Genomic DNA, 27,864 nt, shown 5'->3' on the forward strand with positions numbered 1-27,864 from the left:
CTTCCTCGTATGTAATCGTGAAAACTTTGTAGCTAATTAAACAGTTCATAGCATAAATACACGTCAAAAAATGACTTTCATACTCCATCGGCAAGTCTATCGTGCTATCAAAAAGGAGTGCGTTATATGGCAGTAAAAATTTTAATAGCCTCCCTATCGATATAAAAAATGAAACTCAAAACATAAAATTATTTAGGGCCAAATTAAAGAAGTACCTAATTTCTCACGTCTTCTATTCTGTAGGTGAATTCATGACATTCAATAACACTTCATGAAATTGATACTAAAACTTTGTGTTGTACTAGTAGACTATATTGTAAATCTCGTCTGTATATATTTCATCTAGACTGTGACTATAAATTAAGATTTTATAATAGTATTAAGGTTTTTGACTTGTTCCATATTCTAGCTGTAAGCAAAGTATGAATACCATGGAATGTTAATAAATACAATACAAGCTGAGTTCAGACTACACTGTCTACATCAGTGGTGACCAAAACTCGAACGACAGTGATTACACGCTAGAGAGAATCTAAGAAGTAAGGCGACGGGAGAGAGGTACATGGCATGAAAACTACAACCAGTGGTGGTTCGTGCACTAACATTGATTTCTTCTTCAACCCCGGGAATAAAAATAGCAAGCTTTGCTGTATCAGTAATGTCACTACTGACATCAAGAACCAATAAAAAATATATACACATTTTTTTGCCTTTTTTATATATTCCTCAATGAACACAATCAGAAATTTCCTGAATTCTCTTCTGGATATTTAGTCGAGAAATGCGCAGTTTCTTCAAAATTAATTAACAACTCTCATTGAACAAATTATTTCAGCCATCTTGATCATTACGCTTTTATAAAACTCTCCTTCGTTGGAAGGCTTAAGAGAACGAGCTATTTCATTCGCCACTAGATAGCTGGCTTCCTTACATTTATTTATGCCATCTTTCTCTTCATGACGATGATTTCAGTTCTTGGAGTTTAATAGCTCGTTTCATTACTACACTAGCACGTAATATTCAATCAGTTTCTCATTATTATTATTATTATTATTATTATTATTATTATTATTATTATTATTAACGCAGAGCTGCACGCATTATATCCTTCACCTGACATAATTAGGAACATTAAATCCAGACGTTTGAGATGGGCAGTTCATGTAGCACGTATGAGCGAATCCAGAAATGCATATAGAGTGTCATTTGGGAGGCTAGAGGGGAAAAGACCTTTGGGGAGGCCGAGACGTAGATGGGAGGATAATATTAAAATGGATTTGAGGGAGGTGGGATATGATGATAGAGATGGATTAATCTTGCTCAGGATAGGGACCAATGGCGAGCTTATGTGAGGGCGGCAATGAACCTCCGGGTTCCTTAAAAGCCAGTAAGTAAGTATTACTATTATTATTATTATTATTATTATTATTATTATTATTATTATTATTATTATTATTAACGCAGAGCTGCACGCATTATATCCTTCACCTGACATAATTAGGAACATTAAATCCAGACGTTTGAGATGGGCAGGGCATGTAGCACGTATGAGCGAATCCAGAAATGCACATAGAGTGTCATTTGGGAGGCTAGAGGGGAAAAGACCTTTGGGGAGGCCGAGACGTAGATGGGAGGATAATATTAAAATGGATTTGAGGGAGTTGGGATATGATGATAGAGATGGATTAATCTTGCTCAGGATAGGGACCAATGGCGAGCTTATGTGAGGGCGGCAATGAACCTCCGGGTTCCTTAAAAGCCAGTAAGTAAGTATTATTATTATTATTATTATCATCATCATCATCATCATCATTACTACTGCTGCTGCTACTGATAAAATCTATCACTATTATTATTATTATTATTATTATTATTATTATTATTATTATTATTATTATTATTATTAAATAACTAGTAAATAACTGATAATAGTCATCAAAAGATTTAAAAAAAATAAATTAAAAAGAAATATAGCTTAGTAATTATTTTATCATTCAAGGGAAGATGTAGGCCTATATATTGAGGCACATAGGCCTATATAATAATTATGGAAACACTTTCTGATAATAATAATAATAATAATAATAACAATAATAATAATAATAATAATAATAGTAGGCCTACCTGTTATGCCTTTGTATTCAGCGTGCATTCTGTAATGTCGCTTCTATATTCCACTTCTAATTAAACCGTTGAGCAAAGCAACGTATTACATTTTCTCCGACAGAACAGCGAATAAATTCCTCTTCCCATTCTGTACGAAACCTTCTGTTCCTGCTCATAGAGACAGAGAGCAATGTACAGGAAACTCCCCTTGCTAGTATGAATGTCTTTACATTACACAATGTAATCACGATACCCAGTTTGGTCACCGCTGGTCTACATACATAGTCAAGTACGGGTTAAGTGCAATGGGGAGCCCACTTCCCCGTAGAATCGTGGTTATGCAGTTGTGACGTCGTAATAAAATCGGTCTATTTCATAGGCAAATACATTACAAGACTTCCGACTCACAAGGGAATGTTCAACACTGGAAGATTGCGTACGATCTTCAAATTTTGCACACTGATACGTCTTATTAGTGTAAGATGTGCCAAAAAAAATAGTTTCGGAAATAATACGCAGGGTATTCAAATGATGTTCCGAATATCTATATGAATCTAGTGGTTGCGGAGCCTTTTGAGGGTAGCATGTGGCAGAGAGGGATAAACAAGGCTGCAACTCAACGTCTGTAAACGCAGAGTTAAATAGGGTGCATAATTGCGAACATACAGCTGACAGACAGAATAACAAATGAAGCTGTGTTGGGTAGAGTGGGTGAAGAAAGAATGATGCTGAAGCTAAGCAGGAAGAGAAAAAGGAATTGGTTGGGTCACTGGCTGAGAAGAAACTGTCTACTGAAGGATGCACTGGAAGCAATGGTGAACGAGAGAAGAGTTCGGGGCAGAAGAAGATATCAGATGACAGACGACATTAAGATATATGGATCATATCCGAAGACAAAGAGGAAGGCAGAAAACAGGAAAGATTGGATAATGCTGGGTTTGCAGTGAAAGACCTATCCTTGGGCAGAACATTAAATGAATTAATTAATTAATTACTAAGTATGAACTGATATCATTGAATTAAACAAACACATGGTATATTAAATTGGTAAGGTACGTTCAATGGTCTTACAAATTAAATCCATAACGGTATATTTTACAGTAAGTAGACCACAATGATGATCCCCAATAATTTCATCTACTTATGGAATTAATCTTCTCAAAAGAATATTGGACAAAATTTTGTACGACGTTAACAAAAATGATATTCCTCGAAAGTTACTACAGTTAATAACAAATGGCAATAAAAGAAATTGGGCTAGCGCTTTAAAAAGTGAACTTGATAACATTGGACTGGGACAACTGCGGAGAGAATATCACGAAAGTGAAAACAAAGTTTTTAATATTATAAGACGGTCCACACCTGTGGAGTAACGGTAAGCGCGTCTGGCCGCGAAACCAGGTGGCCCGGGTTCGAATCCCGGTCGGGACAAGTTATCTGGTTGAGGTTTTTTCCAAGGTTTTCCCTCAACCCAATACGAGCAAATGCTGGGTAACTTTCGGTGCTGGACCCCGGACTCATTTCACCGGCATTATCACCATTTCATCAGACGCTAAATAATCTAGATGTTGATACAGCGTCGTAAAATAACCCAATAAAAATATTATAAGATAAAGGTTTAACGATAAAGAAAAACAACAAATTTTTGGTTACATGAATAACAGAATTACATTACAAAATTACAGGGAAGTTGAAACTTTATGACGTCAATAACCATAGCCTATATGACGATATGTGATAAAAATGCTAGAATTGATTTTGCATGCATAAGGCTAGGAATGTTTAAGAAAGAAAGGTTTAAGAGGTATCTAATATATAAAATGACAGATGTATATTATTATATGGCGACTAGAAGATGTAAAGCATAATATAGGCCTATTGTTTTTTACTTGGTTATTTAACGACGCTGTATCAACTACTACGGTATTTAACGTCGATGGCATTGGTATTGGCGAGATGAGGCCGACGATTTGCAATAGATCACCTGACATTGGAAAAACCTCGGAAAAACCCAACCATGGAATCATCCCAAGCAGAAATCGAACCCACGCCCGAGAACTCCGGATCAGTAGACAAACGCGTTACCGCCTGAGTTACGCCCGTGATTCATATATTGTTAAGATGTGTTGAGATAGATTGAAGTAAACACGGTTTTATGGAAAAGGAATGGTACAGTATAGTAACGAATTTATATTAGTGAAAATATCACGCATTACAAATAAACAGACAATAAAATCTTTAGGAACATATTTTTGGAAACATGCGAATTAGGGAAATAAACAAGTTAAAATAAATTTTAAGAAGCGTGTATGTAATGTAAGTATATCTGCCTGCCAAACACTCTTATATACAGAGTGGACGTAAGTAATGTCCAAAGCTCGGAACTTGGGGACTTGTGTCTTTACACGTGGTTAAGCGACCGGACTCCAATATCAACAAACTCCCGCTTCCAGCACGGAGGTACTGTCAGGTCTGATGGAAGAACATATTGATAGTATTACGGTAGGTTGAAACACGTAATTTTTAGCATATAATATATAATAAAAATAAACATGAGAAATATATCAACTTTACTGTTCTCCTCTGTACATTTTATTACAGTGTATTCGAATATTTCCGAACCCATAACTTCTTCATATGATATGAAACGAGAAAAATTTATTTCCACATCATATGAAGTGACGAGAGCAAACTTAAAACACTGAATGTTTTCACTGTCACTGTTTTCTGGTCGATTTTCAGCACTTGCTAGCTGATCTCGTATCTGAGAAAAATAAGTAGGCCTATATCCTAAATTTTTCTCGAAAATAATTTTCAATTTGTGTGTCACTATTAGGGCAGGCTCCTCTAAGACTTGATCCATGGCTATGAACAGATTTTCCACTAATTTAAGGGACTGCAATGTCTTTCAATGAATGCCTCTAATTTATGTGTGGCACAACTTACAAAATATAAACTCTCCATTCGAAAACAAATAAGGTATCTCCTCCGAATTCCTCGACGAATTCTGTACCTAAAGTTTAAAAAATGTATTTTTAAACTTCTGTAATACCCATTCGAATAACACGTATTTTCTAATTCTTCAAACAGACCGTTTTCCTGTAATTCTCTGAATGTCATTGGCTTCGAAATGACACAGTTTCCCCATCCGTCTTCCTGTCATTCGATGTGACCACTTTCTTAGTACATACGACTGTCCCTGAGCACTTGCAGCGTGAGCTTTGTGTACATCGTACCTTAAGCTTACTCATGCACACGACACACAAGTCCCCAAGTTCCGAGCTTTGGTAATGCCATTAATTTTAGGGTGTTATTCTTGGAGATATTTCAAACAACGTTTAATACAATTTTGCTAGTTTTTGTTTCCTTTTCGAGATAAAAACTGTTTTATGTGGAACATTTTATAGCGTGTTTTGGGAAAGTTATTAATTTAATTCCCTTTATGATTTGTCAATTTGAGAGAGCAATGTATTATGATCATAAATAATTTTAGTGTTGTCCTTTAAATGAGCAGAAATTTGATAAAAACAAATGTAACACTATAAAACTCCTTTCAAGAACGAAAAGTTATATTTGTTCGGATCAAATTTCTGCATATTTAATGGACAAAACTAAAATTCATTCAATCATTTACCATCATAATACACTGCTCTCAAACTGACTGAGCATATTGGGAATTAAATCAATGGCTTTCCAAAACACGCTATGAAATGTTTCATATAAAACAATTTTTATCTCGAAAAGGAAACAATAAATGAGCAATATTTTATTAAGCTTTTTTGTTTGAAATATCTGAAATAATAACACCCTAAAATTAATGACATTACTTATAGTTCACTCTGTATATAAAATTGTATATTTTTTTTACTTTGTTATTTAACGACGCTGTATCAACTACGAGGTTATTTAGCATCGATGATAGCGAGAAGGTATTTGGAGAGATGAGGCCGAGGATTCGTCATAGATTACCTGACATTTGCCTTACGGTTGGGGAAAACCTCGGAAAAAACCAACCAGGTAATCAGCCCAAGCGGGAATCGAACCCGCGCCCGAGCGTAACTCTAGATCGATAGGTAAGCGCCTTAGCCGAAATTGTATGTTGATAAGTGAATGATAGCTAAACGAATGAAGATTAATGGTGTCATTCAACATTGTAACGCACTGCATCCAAATAAATAAAAATAAAAACAAATACAAAAATTATAAAAAAAAAACTATTCAATGAAACAGAACAGCAAAGACTAAACTGATATTGTTTTGTATGGACTTGCAGTAACAACCATGCAGCTGCTTTAAACTCCACCGCAACGAATGTCGACGTAATGAGAAATGAATCAACTAAACGAATAACAGAGCCTAATTAATACTGGTTAAGCATAAAATAATTGCAATCTCCAGTGATCAATAACAGCAAACCACAGCTAAAATTACCGTCGTTCAATCAATCGCTATACATACCTCTCTGTCCAATGCCTTCCGTCTTCCACAATGTACCTCAGCCCGTGCAGAGACGTGTTGATGCAGTAATCTCGCAAGAAGTGCAGGATGAACGTCAGCGCCATGGCCTGGCGCAGGGAGCACCAGGAACACTTGCCGGCTTCTTTCATGTGACGTCGTGGCTTTCTACTCCTGCGGGTCGCTCTGGTGGCGTACCTCATGGCCTGCACAGCTGCAGACACAGATGACTGGAGAACGGATTTCTAGCTCCGTACCTATTTTGTTTGCTACTTTCTATATGTGTGTTATTCAGATATCTCTACGTTTCATATACAGAGATCTATAGGACCTAAAAGCCTAAATGAAACATAAAAGTCCTATAATGCCTAAAAACTATGTCTGTGCTCAAAAGCATCTTTTTAGTATTTTTATATAGCTGAAATAAAAATGCCGGTACTGAAAACGTAAAAATGCCCAAAAGGTGCAAAAAAAACTATTTAAAATGTAAAAAAAAAGAATATCTTACAGACCACACTAGTCTGGCAAGTTCGTTCCATATTGGAAAGGAAAGGAAAGGGGAAAGGAAACGAAAGAGGAAAGGAAAGGAAAGGAAAGGAAAGGAAAGGAAAGGAAAGGAAAGGAAAGGAAAGGAAAGAAGAAAGGAAAGGAAAGAAAGGAAAGAGGAAAGGAAAGGAAAGGAAAGAGGAAAAGAAAGGAAAGAGGAAAAGAAAGGAAAGAGGAAAGGAAAGGAAAGAGGAAAGGAAAAAGGAAAGGAAAGAGGAAAGGAAAGGAAAGAAGAAAGGAAAGAAAGGAAAGGGGAGAGGAGAGGAAAGAGGAAAGGAACGGAAAGGAAAGGAAAGGAAAAAAGGAAAGAGGAAAGGAAAGAGGAAAGGAAAGAGGAAAGGCAAGAGGAAAGGGAAAAGGAAAGGAAAGAGGAAAGAAAAGGAAAGAGGAAAGAAAAGGAAAGAAGAAAGGAAAGGAAAGAAAGGAGAGAGGAGAGAAGAGGAGAGGAGAGGAGAGAGGAAAGGAAAGGAAAGGAAAGGAAAGGAAAGGAAAGGAAAGGAAAGGAAAGGAAAGGAAAGGAAAGGAAAGGAAAAAAAGGAATGAGGAAAGGAAAGGAAAGGAAAGGATCTTGAAAGGAAAGGAAAGGAAAGGAAAGGAAAGGAAACGAAAGGATCTTGAAAGGAAAGGAAAGGAAAGGAAAGGAAAGGAAAGGAAAGGAAAGGAAAGGAAAGGAAAAAAAGGAAAGGAAAGGAAAGGAAAGGAAAGGAAAGGAAAGAAAAGGAAACGAAAGGATCTTGAAAGGAAAGGAAAGGAAAGGAAAGGAAAGGAAAGGAAAGGAAAGGAAAGGAAAAAAAGGAATGAGGAAAGGAAAGGAAAGGATCTTGAAAGGAAAGGAAAGGAAAGGAAAGGAAACGAAAGTAAAGTAAAGTAAAGTAAAGTAAAGTAAAGTAAAGTAAAGTAAAGTAAAGGAAAGGAAAGGAAAGGAAAGGAAAATAAGTAGGCTGTAGTATTAAAAAATAAAATACCTTGCATTACAATACACAACACTGTGCGTAAGCTTAATAGTGTAAATAATGTTTGATTAATGTAGGTCTATATTCTTTATTATAGTGTAAATAATTTAAATTATAAATATTAGTATCAGGCATTGAAAGGTGATGTAATTGTAGTGCAAGAACCTCGAGCGCTCGCGACCGACCGAGTAAATGTTTCAACCAACCGGTTATAAATTGTCGAGCGCATCATTTCCCGGCTGTCTTCTTCACAACCGAGCACTGATCGGCGAGAACGGTCGGCCGTTTTCAAGAGAATGCAGAGATCTAACAAGAGGCTATCCGAAGACGATGATATGATCATAATAATTATGAATTCAATATTTTGACATGGAATAGGGCCTACGTTTTCCCCCGCACCAAGTGTGGGCACCTTTTCTGGGATCCGTGGTGAAACAAAAAATGACAGCATTTCAAATGCTTGCTGTAACAACATTATGAACCAAGCCGAACGTTACTGTTAAAGTCAGGACATGGACCAATGTAACTTGAAGTTGCGTATAAAATTAGCCATGCCTCTATCAATAATATCTCGGCATCGAGATCAGCGACCACTCGTTTGATTTTTAATTGCGAGTTCTGCAATATTGAAGAGATAATAGACATGTACGACACACTCTGAGTGTTACATAATGCAAAATGTGTTGTGAGCTGAGACTAATTTCGGAATGCCGCAACATATGAAGAGAAAATTTATTGCATGGCCTTAATTAATTACTTATTTTATCGAGATCCATACTTTCATCTGTAAATCGAAATAAAATTAAAACATTCAAACCAACACGACTGGGTCACGCTGCGCTATATTCCCGATGCAGCGTAGATCATTTTATTTTTATTTAACGTCTGTCTTATACAATAGATCAGCCGCGGCGAAAATGCGACTCACGAGCACATTGTGGCTCGCAGTGCTTTTCTCTCGCGTCCTAGCTACAACCCCCATCCTCTCACTCACTGCAGTCAAACTCCATTCCATTTGTATTTGTCTCGGACCTGCGAGTGGCGTATCGTCGCAATATCTCTCTTGAAACCATGTACCTCTATAAAAAAAAAAAAAACGAAAGTTTCAAGTAGGATGGGAGGATGCATTCTTTTGCTTACAATATGATGAAAATATTAAATGTATGATATGTTCACAAATATTACTAGGAAAACGGTTGTATAACATAAAACGGCATTATAAGTTACTACATGTTACTGATGAAACATTAAAAGGTTAAGTGTTATTATTATTATTATTATTATTATTATTATTATTATTATTATTATTATTATTATTATCATTATCATCTCTGTACGTCGATTCTTTTACAGCAGATGTACGAATAATGCGGTTAGATTTTCAATTTAAACTCACAGATTTACAATGTGACGTTAAATGAAAGCTAGATATAAGGACTTGACAGATATTGAACTTTTCAAATCTTTGGAAAAAAATAAATATTTGAAGCTACGCTCTTTCGCTTGCTCTGTTAAAGCCATGTTCGCTGTAACTTACGTTTGTGAAAAATTATTTTCAACAATGAAAATAGTAAAAATCAAATTTAGATCACGACTGACAGACAAATACCTTCGTGATCAACTACGATTGGCAGTAAGTGACATAATTTCTGATTTTGAAACTTTGTCGCAGAGACATTCTGAAGACAGTTAATTTTAGGTTGTGATAATGTGTCCTATGTTTTCTTGTTCATTTCTTTCTTCGTTACACTTCCTAAACATTAACTTCCCCTTCGGTTGTCCGCCTCCCTCCATAGGTGCTATGCACGTTGCAGCTTACACAGTGGCTCGGCGCACCATGGCCTTTTCACCACGGCTGCAGTAGATGATCTTTCGAGGCAATTATAGGACAATTTCAATTATAATTCTACATTCTTCAAGGAAATCTTCACAGACTATTACAGTAGAACTCCGATTATCCGTCATCCTATTAACCGATTTGCGGATTATACTACTGTCTTTCTGTCGCTTTTTTCAGAGAAATATATGAAGTCTTTTGTCTAGAGGGTTATTACAGGCATTGTCTTAGAAGTATGGTCTACTGTTCGAGTTGTGTACTGTATAAATTATAAACATACTTATGTACAGGGTCATCATTTTATTTTTACTTCAATTTTTATTGTACCTGAGTTTTTGACCTTCTACTAATGAAGTTCCAACTGTCTTCCACACAGAATCCAGACCGGATATAGTAAACAGCACTGAGTTAGTATAGTACGTTCCTGAAATATGTTCGCGTTCTCCAGTGACGAAAGAGCTTTCAATATTGAATCATATTTTCGCACAGGTACTGTCCGTTTGGCTATGTCGCATCCCGATTTCCCCCACCTGCTTCTGTTCGCCCCTCTGTAAAAGCTGAGCTGTCTTAGCTCTTTTCTGAAAACATTAATTTCTGTTAGGAATTGGACGTTTACGTAATATTATACAACTGTTTAAAATAACTTAAATAAAAGGGCCTCTTTATGTAATTAACTGTCACGTGATTTCCCCCCTTTCTACGATCCTGCGGCATAACCACTTGGACGGACAGTAGATAGCATGTCTGAGTAATTTTATCTGTGCGGGTCGGGCAGAAGTGAAGATTGAATTTACAGTACGTAAGGTACTCTTTCATAGAGTAGGTACAGAATTATTTCAACATGAGTTACTAGTACGAAGGACGAAACTGGCAATTGGAATTAGATGCAATAGTCTATAGTGCAATAATATGCACAAAAGAACTGAAGCCTGTATCGAAATGAACGGCCACCATTTTAAAAAATGTGTTTAAATATTCATATTATGATTATTTTTCAATTTAACTTCTTTCTCTATATCGTACGCTAATGTGCTATAGACAGTATAATTAATCTACACTGCATAATGAATACGTTCGCATGGATAACTCAATTCGTGAGTAAAAACACTTATTATTAATACAGTACTGTATTTTAATTAAACAAAAACCTAATGAAAATTATCGAACTCAAAATCGCGATATTTCATAGTTTACGTAAATGGATGAATTACTTTTCTTCCCTCCTATACCTAGTAGAGTGATTTGTTTGTGTTTTACGTCAGTATCATCGAAGTCGTGGAAGGAGCCACTGCATAATGAATACGTTCGCATGGATAACTCAGTTCGTGAGTAAAAACACTTATTGTTAATAAAGTACTGTATTTTAATTAAACAAAAACCTAATGAAAATTATCGAACTCAAAATCGCGATATTTCCTAGTTTACGTAAATGGATGAATTACTTTTCTTCCCTCCTATACCTAGTAGAGTGATTTGTTTGTGTTTTACGTCAGTATCATCGAAGTCGTGGACGGGGATAGCAAACTGTGTTTCCGGTTCTCTAAAGGTATAGCCAGGTTAATATTAAAAATGTTAGTAAAAATAAAATGATGTTCCTGTATAAAATGTCTTCCACGGGTATCACAAGAAATCGAGTTGTGCTAAGTATAAAAAGTGCAAATAACTGAGTGGTTTGAGGAAACTGTGGCTCATCTCAGAATACGAGATTGGAGTCATAATATCTGTGTGCAATTTAATAAAAATTAAGGATTAAGGGTATAAAGTATGTAAATGTACAACACGAGACCTCCAGTATTCCTATCTCTCCACAGACAGCCATTAGAAGGAGTTTCCTTGCCCCTTAAAAATCCAGACTTAAATCACTGAACTTCTGACCCACTATCTAACGTGTTCAATACAACACCATGGAGGAAATTACGAAAGCGTAAGCATTAGTCACTAAATTTACGAAAATCTTTTATGGCTCGGATTATTCTACTTTTTCAATTAACCGTTTAGCCCACCTCCTCCATTACCACGGATAATAGAGGTTCAACTGTTTACAGGGTGTAAGGGGTATAAGTGCCATTATTTTAACTGATGATTATTCATGTCATAAAGAAGAAAAATGTCCTTACAATTTTTTCTATTTACAATATTTAACTAATTATTAAAATTTACAATATTAGACGTTTTGCAACGTTGCTGGATAGGGGGAGTGGGTTTATAAGTACACAGTACAGCTCAAGCGGATACAGACATACCGGTACAGATGCTCTGTTCTAATGCAGGAGCGGACCATGATAATACTTTATTTATTTTTTTTTATTTTTTATTGGGTTATTTTACGACGCTGTATCAACATCTAGGTTATTTAGCGTCTGAATGACATGAAGGTGATAATGCCGGTGAAATGAATCCGGGGTCCAACACCGAAAGTATGATAATACTGCTGTTTACATAAAACGAGCAGTAAATACAAACTTTCAATCTCATTAATAGAACATTATGGTAAATTTACATTTTATGTAACAATATTGCTCCATTTTTTATTGTATGTCTAAAAAATAAACAATAATGGTTTTCTGCACAAAATCACACGAACTTTTTTCTAATGCAAAATTTTAATCTGTCCCGCTTCCGTAAAGCAGTATCATTTTTAAACAAATTTCTGGTTGTGTGATTTTCGAAACGGGGTAAGAGACTCCCAGTTTTTAATAATCGTTGAGAAACTGCTACAAAAGTTCGCCGATTAGATAACCTTCCTTGTGGAAAACTTTGACGGTAACTTACATTCTTCTTGCCGCACTTTAATTACGACGACTTTCTCCACAAATTAATAACACATGATATTCCTAAACTGTAAAGGATATTGTAAGTTGTTTATCGAATACCCTGTACTGCACTGTCATCCGCTCGGCAGTATACTGTATCTTTGGACAGGGAGCTTGAACTCAGCTGACTCGTACTTACGTCAGTGCAGAGTACTGTCTGCTGAACGTTGCCACGTCTCTCACGCCAGAACATTGACAAATTTAAGCGTGCATTATCATTTAATTTCACGAAAACGTAATATAACACACAAATATTTATTTAAACTAATATTAACTCTTTGCTAGATATACCTACTGATGTAATTGTTTTCGTAATTTTACTAACGATATAAGCAATATAACGAAAATAAAATAAGGAAAGAAATATTTTTTCTGGGAAAACTATCAAGTTTTGACCCTATGTCGTATGGACATTTTTTGATTCTGTAGACCGTTCCCGACGACTGTGAAAAGGATGGCACTTATACCCCTTACACCCTGTATGATAATGTAATTGCAATTATTTAATTAACGTCCCTTTCAATGTATATACCTATTGTAATTGTACCACTGTCTCATTTATTCGAAAATTATGTTATGTAAACTTACTAACCTTAGAGAGGAAATCCATTCCAATAACAATCCAAGTTGACTGTCTCCCACAGAAAGAAATGTTTCCCACATTATCAAGTTTACAATGAGAATCATACAGCTAGCTTGATGTCCGGCCAGCCCGTCTACACGGACTTGCTTTGACTGCCTCGATTCATAAATTCCTGGCATACATATTGGTGTAATATGGTTTTCGCGTGTCAGAAAGGAGCGTACAAATAAACTCCAATCCAGCGGCACATTAATTAGTTTCTAGTTGCTGATTGGAAGATTAGTAAGAACTACCCGCCCTACCCATTAGCGGATACTAAAGTGAGTTAAAGTATGATCAGCGTGAAAAGTATACTCGTTTATATAATGCCAAGTACCTGCCATTAGTTTAAAAATATTTATATTATATAAGAGTATACAAAACCGTCTTTCTCCAGTCTTAATGAAGTGTTAATAAACGGTTTCAGATTCTGTTACCTAATAGAAATTAAAGTTTTCCGGGAAAAGTGTGAAATGGAAAATTTTCTAAAACCATTTTTTTTTCAATCTGATGATTTTTCTTAAGGCTGGTCCACAATAAACCGGAAACGAGAACCAGATCGAGAAAGGGAAGCGGAGAACATGAACATGAAGATTTTTGATTCACAATAAACCGAGAACGGAAATGACTGTGCATATCGATATATATGTCAATAACGATATGTAAAATCGATATTACGCATTCTGATGTTATTTGTGTATAACTGACCAATGGAGTTCTCTCATGACTACAAGTCAGCCAACGTAAACACAGGTTAACCAACTCCAAAATTTATAACACAGAATATTTAAAACCTCCTGAGTCCTGAGACATTTGTTGTTTTGTTTTTAAAGTTCAATATAAAATAAATAAATAATTATACACTTTTAAAAAGTCACTGACATAAGAAGAATTGCTGAAAAAATTCTGCAGGTTACAAGTGCAGGTATATTATACTATACTTCGGGTCTTGCAGATACATCTTATATCATAGTCATGTATGAAGTATAGTATAGTTAGTATACTACCTATACTCTCAGGAATCAGGAGGTTAAGAACTCAATTCATGTGGTAATTTCAAATTACTAATTTGGTCACATAATGTATACACATAGCATATATTGAAAGTAATTCTACTGAATTTTTGGATTAGTTATAAACGATGGCTGAAGAAGAAATTATGTCACGGCCTCCTTGCTACAAAATATACGACGTCCAAATAGCTTTATAATAACAGAGTGAATCTAGTTGACTGTGATTGGAAACGAGAACGGCAAAGTTAAAACTTATCCAAATTTCATGTTCCTCATCCCGGGCTCCGGCAAGCTTCTCTTTAATTGTGAATGCTCACATTTAAATATATGTATTTTAACCATTTTTCCGTTCTCGTTCTCGTTATTTTTTCCGTTCCTGGTTTATTGTGTATCAGGCCTTACAGTTAGTTAACGACATTATACGATGAAAGAATAATGGAACGGAGAAAAATTCTCTCCGGCGCCGGGATTTGAACCCGGGTTTTCAGCTCTACATGCTGATGCTTTATCCACTAAGCCACACCGGATACAACCCCGACGTCGGACAGAATTGTCTCTGATTGAGTTCCAACTCTTGGGTTCCCTCAAGTGGCCGCCCTCTGCACTACGTCATAGATGTCTATGAACATAGGACCGAAGTCCACACATGTGCTGAGGTGCACTCGTTAAGAATGACTAGTTGGCCGGGATCCGACGGAATAAGCGCCGTCTTAAATCACTACGTGATTTACGCATATCATAGATATTCTGCGTCATCATACGATGAAAGAGTAATGGAACGGAGAAAAATTCTCTCCGGCGCCGGGATTTAAGACGGCGCTTATTCCGTCGGATCCCGGCCAACTAGTCATTCTTAACGAGTGCACCTCAGCACATGTGTGGACTTCGGTCCTATGTTCATAGACATCTATGACGTAGTGCAGAGGGCGGCCACTAGAGGGAACCCAAGAGTTGGAACTCAATCAGAGACAATTCTGTCCGACGTCGGGGTTGTATCCGGTGTGGCTTAGTGGATAAAGCACCAGCACGTAGAGCTGAAAACCCGGGTTCAAATCCCGGCGCCGGAGAGAATTTTTCTCCGTTCCATTACTCTTTCATCGTATGATGACGCAGAATATCTGCATGGAAATATCATATGTACCTCGGTACATTGAAATAATATATAACGACATTATATCAACTCCGATGTTAGCGCTGATAGAAATTGATAATACCAAGATGCCGAGCACGAATATTTTCCATGAGATTACCTGACATTGACCTTTGTGATATAATTTACCACTGAGTCAGAATACTTTCTATCATGTCACCTTCAAATCCTATTGCCTATAGAATGTTCATGTCTTTGTTAGTTTTGATACTACTTCTACGCATAAAGTAGACAGTTTCTGCATAGCATTGACATTTTCGGGGAGCAATTTGTTGCACGTCTTTATGTAAATTCACTGTGAAATCAATGCAGCGTTTTCTAAACGTTTGTTCTTCTGTGCTTGACAAGGGGATTCCTCTTATTTCTTCTCAAACACATAACCAAGTTATAGTGATGGCTCTAAGTACTGCTCAATATACATATTTAAATAATTAATTTTATTCCGACTGTTGAAATATTTTTTATTTATTTATTTATTTATTTATTTATTCATTTACTCACTCATCGATCTATCTATCTATCTATCTATCTATCTATCTATCTATCTATCTATCTATCTATCTATCTATCTATCTATCTATCTATCTATCTATCTATCTATCTATCTATCTATCTATCTATCTATCTATCTATCTATCTATCTATCTATCTATCTATCTATCTATCTATCTATCTATCTATCTATCTATCTATCTATCTATCTATCTATCTATCTATCTATCTATCTATCTATCTATCTATCTATCTATCTATCTATCTACCTACCTACCTACCTACCTACCTACCTACCTACCTACCTACCTACCTACCTACCTACCTACCTACCTATCTATCTATCTATCTATCTATCTATCTATCTATCTATCTATCTATCTATCTGTCTGTCTGTCTGTCTGTCTGACTATCTATCTATCTGTCTGTCTGTCTGTCTGTCTGTCTGTCTGTCTGTCTGTCTGTCTGTCTGTCTGTCTGTCTATCTATCTATCTATTTATTTATTTATTTATTTATTTATTTATTTATTTATTTATTTATTGCAGAATAACTTTAGAAAGGGAATTAGTAAGTTTTAGAACTTTTGTTCTGTCTGAATTTTCACTTTCAAAGATTTTCAAAGCTTCGTGCACTTATCCTAAAAAGGCCTACAATTAAAGATTTCAATGACTTCCAATATGACTTTTCGCTGCTTTAAACTTAAAGGGTGCTATTCACAGACATTTCGCAGCATGCGCTACAAGCGTACTAAGGTAGCCCCGGCTATCCACTGGTTACTAGTACAGAATTCAAATCATATCCGATCGCTAACACTGGTTTATGAATACGAAAAACGCTGATCATCCACCGGAAGCCCGCGCCAAAAATGTCTATGAATACGGCCCAAAAGTCGTTATATTTGTCGCTTGGCGCTAGGACACCAAATCTGTCGCTGGCATAGTGCTAAAACTCGTTATGGGAGCTGATGGGTGAAATTTCTATTTTCTTCTTTTTTCAAGCTACGACCTTGATCTTTTGTACATATAATAATTGCGTGATAGATAATGATGCGGTGAAGTTTCATTTCTCTGAGTCAATCAGTTTCTGAGTTATTAAGAAAAATATTTTGAAAAATTTGCATATTTCAAAATAAAATGTGTCGCTCAATTTTTCAGTAAAATTGTCTAAACATTTTTTTTGCAAGACCAGTGGCATATTTAGAAAAATATTAGGCATTAGTTTTCCTGTATATTTACTATAAAAGGGGGGAAAATTTTATAACCACTGTATATTTCAAAATAAAAATTTTCCATTGCTCCTATAAATATTTCATTTTTTATTTAAAAAAAGTATTCATTTAATCATAAAACCCATGCTTTATTCTGTTAACCACAGTAAAGTAAAAGTTTAAAGTAAAAATTCTGTACAGTACAGCTCAAAGTAGCAATTAATATGTTCTTCTTGCTATTCACTGACTACTACTAGTTTAAATAAATTGAATATTAATTGCTTCTTTGAGCTGTATTTTACAGAATGTTTACTTTAACCCTCACTACCCATTTTTGACTTACACCACTTTTGCTCTGAACGGCTCATATAGAACATGCAGTAAAGATTTTTTTATTGGGTTATTTTACGACGCTGTATCAACATCTAGGTTATTTAGCGTCTGAATGAAATGAAGGTGATAATGCCGGTGAAATGAGTCCGGGGTCCAGCACCGAAAGATACCCAGCATTTGCTCGTATTGGGTTGAGGGAAAACCCCGGAAAAAAACCTCAACCAAGTAACTTGCCCCGACCGGGATTCGAACCCGGGCCACCTGGTTTCGCAGCCAGACGCGCTGACCGTTACTCCACAGGTGTGGACTGCAGTAAAGATGTCATCAAAATTGTAAGAGCCTTTACACTTCGAACCTAACGAAATATGCTGAAAAAAAAAGTGTGAGAAAACAGCTAGTAAAATTTGCATGGAATTAAAATTCAAGGGTGTAGCCATTTATATATTGCGTAATTTTCATGCTTTCGAACGCTGCAGAGCATTGAAATTTTCTGAACGTATAAATGAGAGATTGCTGATTCATTTTCACAGGAAAACGAAAATACGATTTTTGACTGAAAATTGTCAAAATTTCACCCGTCTTCCTCCTTAAAAAGACAATGGGTGCTATTCATAGACATTTCGCTAGCCCGCGCAACGAGCGTGCTAAACTAGCCCCGGCTATCGACTGGTTACTTGTGCAGGATAAATATCATATCATATCATATCATATCATATCATATCATATCATATCATATCATATTATATCATATCATATCATATCATATCATATCATATCATATCATATCATATCATATCATATCATATCATATCATATCATATCATATCGCTAACACTGGTTTATGAATACGGAAAACGTTAGTTCGCTAATCATCCACCGGAAGCCCGCGCTAAGAATGTCTATGAATACGGCCCTAAGTCACTAAGTTGGTAACACTGGTAAGACCTGACTACGCAGTGCATAAATGTAATCAGTTTTATAAAGCAATGGGAGTATGTTTTGTTTTTACGCTCTGAAACAAAACATTCCATCAAATGCATGCAACAAAGAAATATTTCACCTGAAGTTTATTTTAAACGTCTTGATGAGATGCAAGATGAGTGCCCTCTTCCCACGCTTCTATCAACAAGAATGCAGAAGAATTTTCAACATCATGCTGTACTTCTTGGACCACTGAACATCAAATTGTGTCTACACACGCGACCCAGGAGGAATCCGATCTATCTTTGTCTCATAAACACACACTTCTCCTGCGTCCCACGCGACAATTTTCCCATCAGCCACATTACTTATATGACTTGCCATCAGAATGTCAACATTATCGCCGTCTTCCACTACATTCCTTTAATAACGAAAGTCGTTACAATGTGAATTGCGACCATTTTGTCATTACAATCATTTTATTTGTTAATCTGTACATACTTCGTTTCATTTTCAGACTACAAATCAATCTCTTCTTTCTTCCCACAATATAATGACTTAAGAATTTAAATTATCTGTCCGTTCATTTTACACACATAATAGTTATAAATAACTGTATGTTGCGATTTATAAAAAAGAGGGAGATTTCTTCCTCTCTGTCCAATGCAACACCCTACTTCTCATTCAATGGGTTCTGTATTATTTATTTCCTACGTAGATGACTTGCCTATTTATTTGAGAGAGTACCGGTATTTCCTTACTATGTATGCTGAGATACTATGGTTGTTGTAAGTGCTGAAAGCGAACTAACTTTACAACATAAGTGTAATGAGTTGTTGAAGGATCTTAAATTACGACTTACAGACAATACACTCTATTTGAATATTAATAAAACCCTTCTTTTTATTCAGTTTCACAATGTTCAAAACAAAAGTGAAAATATTTTGAACATTAGTATTAACGAGCACCAAGTGTGCCAGTCACATTCTCTTGGCCTAATATTTAACGAACATTATAATTGGAAATTACATTGTTTCATTATTTCGATCTTTAATCAGAACACTCAAATTAGGGTTGATACTTGTTTTTGTTCAGTAGCAAAATCACAATAAAATAAATAAAATGGAAACCAAGTGTATTAAATATGTAAAAATTAAAATTTTATTAGGCCTATTTTAAGATTGTAACGTGACAGAAAAAAAAAACAGACTTCTGATCTGTAATCAGCACACTCAAATTAGGGTTGGTACACTTGTTTTTGTTCAGTAGCAAAATCACTGTAGACCACTGTTATTAGTCTCTCGTATTTAGCGCACATATGTTAAAGCCTACATAAACAATAGCAAAAACAATTAAATGTGTCTAAATGTTCAACTTTTGGGAGAGACTCAGGGGCGGCTCGTCCATAAGAGCTGCGGAGCTGCAGCACTCCCTGCTTTGACAGGAAAATAAAAATAATATTTATTTAATTTGTAGAAGAATTGTTACAGCTTTTATTGGTAAATTGCTTTATATTTCATCTGGCCGGGAATATGTACTATTATCTTATGCATTATCTTTTTGCGCGTCGACTGTACTGGAATTGCCACTGCATTCAAAGTCGTCCTGTGATCTGTAGGGTGGGACAGATCATAGAAAGTGTGTCTTGAAGGTCAGGGGGTAGAGAGGTGAAGGGAAGCAGAGGGAAACTGCCGCTGTTTAAAACCCATATTTCGCTGCAGCGGCTTGCAGAGCCAAGATCTTACCTCCCCTCCCACACCGCTATTGTAATGCTACGTCAAATGGGTTCTCTATTCCCTTGAAACTTAATGACAAAATTTTTATTTTCTCTTCACATACTTATTGTTGTAGAATCTTATCGTGTTAATATAACGAAATTAATATTCTCTTTTGCCTTATTATTACGTATATATCCAGTCTCCAGCAGAACCTAATATTTGCCTCAAATGTGCAAGCATGGGAGTGTGTGAATTACAGAATATTAATTTTATTTTTCTCAACTTTCCCTTGCGGAGAAAATTGATGTAATGAAGTGAAATTAAAGGGACATTCGTTACCCGACTTAAATCTTACTCAAGCTTCATCCAGCCGAAATAGTGCATATAATGTAAGGAAGTATAACAATGAAATTTACGCTGAGCATTTGTGGTTGCCTCCTCTTCGGTGGTGAAACTGCACAGACTAGGAGTGATGTGACAGATTTAGGACATTTGCCCCTAAAAATTAAAAAGCACGAATCTTCGCAATCTCACCTGAAAAACGTTGTTTCATTGGCTATGTTAGGCAAAACTAATATTGCTGAGCAATTAAGTGAAACGAACAGAACAAACATTCTCAAACATAATCAAGAAGTGAGAAAAAATCGTGACATTATTTTAAAAAATATTGATTGTATCAAATTTTGTGGCCAATATGAACTTCTCCTTAGGGGACATGATGAAAAAATGATTCGAAGAACCCTGGTGTATTTCGTGGGTTACTACAGTCCGTGAGTAATCTAAACGAGCCTCTCAAAAATAATTTGGAACATGCCACTGTTTAAAGGTAATTCTAAGACAATTCAGAATGAACTGGTAGATTGCAAGTTGAGTGTCTGCCGATCAGAAATTCAGACTGAAATCGATGGTATTAGTTTTTTTTTAGCGATTAGCAAATGATACCACAGACATCTCCCAACTAAGTCAGAAAGTTTTGGTTTTTCGATATGTAGTGCATTTATTTTTGTCCTATACTTATAAGCAATGGTATCAAGAAGTGAAATTTGTATGTATCAAAATCTACTGTAGCTCTCCCAATCCACAAGTTCACGAGCCGCCACTGGAGAGACTGAATTACTATACCCCTCCATCTAGCGTCTGAATGAGATGAAGGAGGTAATGCCAGCGAATTGAGTCCAGGGTCCAGAACCGAAAGTTACCCAGAATTTGCTCTTAATGAGTTAAGGGAAAAAGCCTCAAACAGGTAACTTGTCCCAACAGAATTTGAACCTGGGCCCGCCCGTATCACGGTCAGGCGTGCTAACCGCTACTCCACAGCGGTGGAGTTAATTACATTTTTCAAAACTGTAAATTTGTAACCATGATAAATTACTGTCATCTGTAATAGAGTTCATATTTTCTTGTAGTATATAATAGATTCATTGTATTTAATTTTATGCTCGACCATGCCGAAATGTAGTAATTATACACCTGGTAGTAGCCCTTTAATGCACCTCATTAGAGTACACCTATTCATTATAGTTCAGTTGTTCAGCCAATGGGAACTCACCATTGTACCATTATAAAACCGCAAGTATCGATTATTCTCGGATATGCAATCGAAAGACAATTAGCGAAACGTCACGGAGGCTGAAAATCCAATACTGTCGCAGAAGGTTATGTTCTGTTACTATAATAATTAGCGTTAATTGTAAATAATATTCAAATAAATTCAATTTGTCATCTCGTTTTTCAATTCTAAATCAATTTCCAGGTTATATCAATATTAATGTTCATGTTATTCTCGATATTATATCAAGGTCAATGACATTCGTCCCTCGGAAAAAATCAATACTTTCGCGTCCGCGCACATCTCACAATTTAGAAGGTCAGTTCCGCTCTTCACTTAGATAACCATAACATGAATACTTATGAATCATTTCAAGTTAGAAATATGGTCGAGCATAAAAAGTTGTATGAAACTTGCCTATAATGGTAATTAAGACGCTCGTATGAAAATTATGAAACGAGCGCAAACATACTCGCGTCTTAATTACTACCATTATAGGCTCGTTGCATAATGTACTATTATCGAGTAGTCGCTATAAGACTATGCAGTTAGGAGATTATAAATAAATAATATTTTTAAAGTTGTATTTATTTCTTGGCTGTACTCAAAATTGTTGAGAACACAATATTCTGTAATTGCTTGTACTGTATGTCATGCAATAAAATAATAATGATAAACTTAGACATTAAAATAGCAAATAGTCATAATTTCAGTTCTAAATTTTGTTTCGCTATAATTCACTCTCGAAATAGACTGCTAATGAGCGATGACAGGTAAATAGAACTGGATATGTTATAAGACGTGTGGCTATTATGCTGTTAACATTACTGAAATACTTCCAATCTGCAAATTGAAAATACATTCACGTGATGAAACATATTATTATTAAATTTACCATAATTTCACATCCGTCAAATCTACTAACTTCATTCTGTCAGCTGACTACACGTCTTCTTGCATTAACAAGTGACGTACAAATTACTTAACAATAGTAACATTAATAAGCAGAAATGACAGATTGCTTAATGATTGTAAGGAGCCGTTTATGTACGGAGGTCTGAAAATCAATGTGAATTATATTCAGAAGTATGAAAGGGAAAGGTAATATCAACAGTCTGTCCTATTAAAACGATTTGCTACTACTTCGAAACATGAATGAATCGAATGAATTTTATAACTGACAAACATATACATAACACCAGAAGAAATGTCCCAACTCTTTTCGCAGAACCTAAATGCCACACTACAGCTGGATTAAGACACAGTAGAAATTATGGACCAAGACTATACAATTCAGTATTGAAAAATAATCCAGACCTGAGCAATTTACACATTCTTAAGTTTAAAAATAAAGTGAAAATGTTTGTATGATATTTGTTAAATTTTATCATTATTTTAAGTGTTCCTAGCATTATATGTTACTAATATTTATTATATTTATCTGATGCATGTAGCCTATAAGATAAAACATTGTAATAAATATAAATAGATCACTTTCTTAATTAATAACAGTGCATATCTCCAATAAATGATTTCTTAGCATCGCCACAGATATACACTTGATTGTACTTGTCACTATCTCTGTCACTAGAGAGTTCTTGAAATTTATATTTTCCCCGCTATTCATAAAATATTTTCATATGATACCTCTTGCACAAAAGGGGAGATCTATAACTGAAACTTAATATATTTCAGTATTATTTGTATTTATCCTGGTAATAATAAACAGTTTGACTCGTAGACATTTTGTATTTCAGCATTAACTTCCCATGATTGTATGAGAAGATTCGAAGAGAACGGCAGTTACGTAGATCTTCGGCTCCCCCCCCCCCTACTACCAATAATGCATAACACAATGTCAATACGGCGGTTGCTGTCGTCTGCGTTACAACGAACGTTACTGTTGATTTTCGAGTTCGTCATTTTTTTTCTTGTTATTATATGCTTATTTAAATTGTGTTAACTCTCGCTAAGTGGTTTTATATTTTATTTTATGCTCGACCATGCCGAAATGTACTAATTATACATCTGGTAGCAGTCCTTTAATGCATGTCATTAAAGTACAGGTCTTCAGCCAATGATAACTCAGCTTACATGTGTTCAGCCAATGACAAGTCAGCTTTGTACCGTTATAAAACCGCAAGTATCGATTATTCTCGGATATGCAATCGAAAGACAATTAGCGAAAAGTCACGGAGGCTGGAAATCCAATACTGTCACAGAAGGTTATGTTCTGTTACTATAACAATTAGCGTTAATTGTAAATAATATTCAAATAAATTCAATTTGTCATCTCGTTTTTCAATGTCGAATTCAATAATCAAGGTTACAATATTATAATATTATCAAGTTTAACGGGACTACGTCAAGGTCAATGACATTTTTGTTCCTCGGAAAAAATCAATACTTTCGCGTCTGCGCACATCTCACAATTCACGATCTAGAACAAGATCACTTCCGATCTTGTCAGTTACAAATAAAATGTATACATCTGAATACCGGTAATTTCAAGTTAGAAATATGGTCGAGCATAAAAAGTCGTATGAAACTCGCCTATAAAGGTAATGAAGAAGCTCGTATGAAAATTATGAAACTCGCTTGCGCTCGTTTCATAAATATCCATACTCGATTCTTAATTACTATCATTATAGGCTCGTTGCATAATGTACTATTATCTGTCTTAGTATTTATTTTATTATTGTAAATATTTTTGTTTTATTATTATCATTATTATTATTATTATTATTATTATTATTATTATTAATGAATTAATTTGTATTACTATCTTTGTATCATCTCCGTCACGGTTATTCTATTATTATTATTATTATTATTATTATTATTATTATTATTATTATTATTATTATTATTATTGTTACTATTATCAACATTATTATTGATCTCTGTAAAATTTATGTAGACTACTGGACTGTACCCGAGCACGAGCATATGCTCATTTCGGGTATCAATATGTATCATTTCAAATGTATATTGTGAATAAATTAGAATTAGAATAAAAATGAAAAACTGTTTTTCAAGTTGTTCTTCCATGACAAGTCCTACGAAGGGCAATGGGAAGTACAGGAACAGAACTTTTTTGACGTGGATAAGTCTATAAGTTCTTTTCAGTATCCTAGAAAGTCGAGCGACACATTTTCAAGGCCAGTTTTGTCGCGTGATATCTAAAGATCTTATACATGTGATATGACTAAGGTGGCCAAATTTTCAAGTTCCAAGACGGGGCACCTCGTAAAGTTGGATAATAAATGAATGTAAACCCTGTATATACATTTACGTGAGAAATATAAAAATGCCATAAAAATGAACAGAATCACGACAAACAACGCATTGTACTATTACCCGACCATTCTGTTTGTGGAACAGCCAGTGTTGTGAAACTGTGTGAAATTCTACAAAATGTTTCGAATTATTGTTGTGTGGTGTAGACTGATCTTGCGGATTTTGTAATTCTCACAGCTAGTTAGGCCCACAAAATTTTCGAGTTAATTAAAAAATAAATGTGCATATGAAAATACTGATACAGTTGACTCTAGATTGGCCGTGGATGGATTACCGGCATTTCGTGAGTCGCGAATCAAACCCCTTAATACACAAACAGGACAGAGAGGTACGACATGATCTTCCTCCCGTTGTTCATTCAATGTTAAGCAGTTTGGGTATCGTCTCCCTCCTACTGGCTCTTTACTGTGTATTGCGGGCTGAATTTTATATGACGTAATTATTGCCGACCACTGATCTAAACCGTGCTTAATCCGTAGAGGTAGCTTGGATTTTGTAATTTTGTTTGAAGGTTTTTGACCCTTTCTTTACAGACTTTCAAAGTTCTTAGTGGCAAGAAAATACTGGACACAGCTCATGGACTCGGACAGCCGCCTAACAATGAACTTGAGGGGGATGGTGTCGGCTTCAAAACATATTTTTACCACTATGTCACGTTGAAAGGGTGGGTAAGAAAGTAACAATTAACTCAGTCACTTATCTGATTTTCCTTGTCTTTCTATTCTGCTTCAACTATACAGTCTGGCTGGGTGGAAGAGAAGGCCTACTGGCCTTAGCTCTGCCAGATTAAATAAATAAATTATTATGATTATTATTGTCAGATATATGACCCGTAACAAATAGAGTTTCTATTACCCAAGATTAAATTGCTTAATATACACCGTATTTAAACAAATAATACTGAATATAAATAAATGCAACGAATATATGCATAATACATACACTAAACACTATGTAAACATATTTTATACTATGGAAGATGGGTCTATTTCTAAAAGTACTGTACCGATAATAAGAGTGTGAATACCGGAGGGACACTAAATCAGCGTTGGATGCAGAAAGCACAGTACGTTAATTAACATATCTATATAGGGTGTTTAAAAAAAGTCGCATATTTTTACAGCAGGTAGCATAAGTCGAAACTAGAAAAAAAAAGTTCATATAAACATGTGTCCGGAACAGTGGCGTGTGGTGATAAATAATTCTGGTGGTGCACAAATATTTATTTTGATTATTATTATTATTATTATTATTATTATTATTATTATTATTATTATTATTATTATTATTATAGGTACTAACTACTACGTAACTATTAACATATGTTACGTAGGTATAGATTTAGCCTACATCATTTTGTTAGTCAAGAAATTGCAGTTAATCAGTTTCCTACGTAGGTCCAGTAATAGCAAAGTAAAGTGTTCAATTTCTATTGCATCATACCGTAAATAATATTGTTTTCGCTATATTGCGTTTTATAACACAGTTCACAAGTTCACAAGCATTCGATACGTGTGTCGTCTCATCAGCCTTAACTGCTAAAAAGTCAGCAGCTTTCTTTATTTCTTTGAAATCTCATCATGGCATACATCAAAATGGCTTGAAGGACTTCGTTCTGTATAGTGTCTGATGTGCTCTTAAACACTGTTCCTCTTTCCAAATGTTCCTTAAGAGTGCGTCTAATTCAGAACTGAAATTGACGAGGCCAAGAAAAATACTAGCGTTCAAAGATGAGTTTCCGTCTTCGTGACCTCTTAAAGCCAACAAAAAGCTCCACAAAACCGCACGCACATATCTGTTCTTTGTAACTTTATCATTGTGAAGTGCAACAATCCAATTGAATCCAATTGTGTCTGTATGTTTGTTTGACCCAACACTGCTAATTTAACATTATTGTTGATGTGTGCAGCTGAAGAATCGTGTTTTTTAATTCTTTCATTCATGTGCTTCAAATCAATCATATCTACAGAACGAAAATCAAAATTATTTAGTTACTACGCACAGTCCTAAATTCAAACAGAAAAATAAATACAATTCATAAAACGTACTTGTTTTTGTCAATGAATGTTTGCCGTCGAACAACAGGCAAGGAAAACAAAATACAGCGTCTTTTATATTGCAGCCGCATATTGCATTTTTCGTAAGTCCGAATGTTGAATTTTCTTGTCACTTCTCTATTACTGTTCTTCGTCACTTATATTTTAATTCATGTGTAGGTTTACCTGACTTCTTTATTTTGATCTTTTCGTGTAAAGGTTTTATAAAAAATTACAGATTTGAAAGATTTTGCACACTATTCATTGTAACATTTATGATGGAACGAGCTTGAGAACACATCTGAAAGTGCTCCTAACCCCTCCTACGCACACTGTACTGCCTCCCTACCATGCTCCAAAGCCTGCCAGTGAAACACTACTACTGCGCATGCTCGAATGGAGCAGTGTGCCGCAAGTGTCGAGCGGTAAACCTAAGTCCCAGGCGTCAACAAGAACAGTACACGTGCAGTGTTATTTTTACATAGTATTATAATAAAGAATTATGTCGCTCACATAGTCTACTGCAGCTCATTGATATAACTTTAAAAACATGTGTTATTTGAAGGGGTGGTGCACTGCTCCTGTGCTCCTTAAGAGAAATCGCCACTGGTCCGGAAACAAATATCTGTTGAGATTGGGCCATGATGTATTGTGGCCTTTGATAGTCATTCATTTAAAACACAAAACAATGGTACATGTTTTCAGAGTGGATAGCAGCCCTCAACAGAAGTATCTACGGAGTAATCATTTTATTCGTGTTTAGTAAGTACGTACAGTATTCAGTGATGTACGCTGTCTTTCTGTTTATGCCT

General features: G+C 35.4%; 1 protein-coding gene and 1 non-coding gene across 2 annotated transcripts in view; both read right to left on the reverse strand.

Moving 5' to 3' along the window:
- The window catches only part of LOC138698798 (pickpocket protein 19-like), a 43,052-nt gene extending 36,304 nt beyond the window's left edge, over positions 1-6,748 (reverse strand). Inside the window, exon 1 of the mRNA XM_069825023.1 lies at positions 6,565-6,748. Coding sequence (XP_069681124.1) covers positions 6,565-6,713 — 149 coding nt within the window. The 5' untranslated portion in view covers positions 6,714-6,748. The remainder of the gene's footprint in view (positions 1-6,564) is intronic.
- An 8,052-nt stretch (positions 6,749-14,800) lies between these two features.
- TRNAY-GUA (transfer RNA tyrosine (anticodon GUA)) lies at positions 14,801-14,872 on the reverse strand. Its single transcript has one exon. It is a non-coding gene; the product is annotated as a tRNA-Tyr (tRNA).
- Between the last annotated feature and the right edge of the window lie 12,992 nt (positions 14,873-27,864).

Source organism: Periplaneta americana, chromosome 4 (assembly GCF_040183065.1).
Source record: "Periplaneta americana isolate PAMFEO1 chromosome 4, P.americana_PAMFEO1_priV1, whole genome shotgun sequence".
Taxonomy (NCBI): Eukaryota; Metazoa; Arthropoda; class Insecta; order Blattodea; family Blattidae; genus Periplaneta; species Periplaneta americana.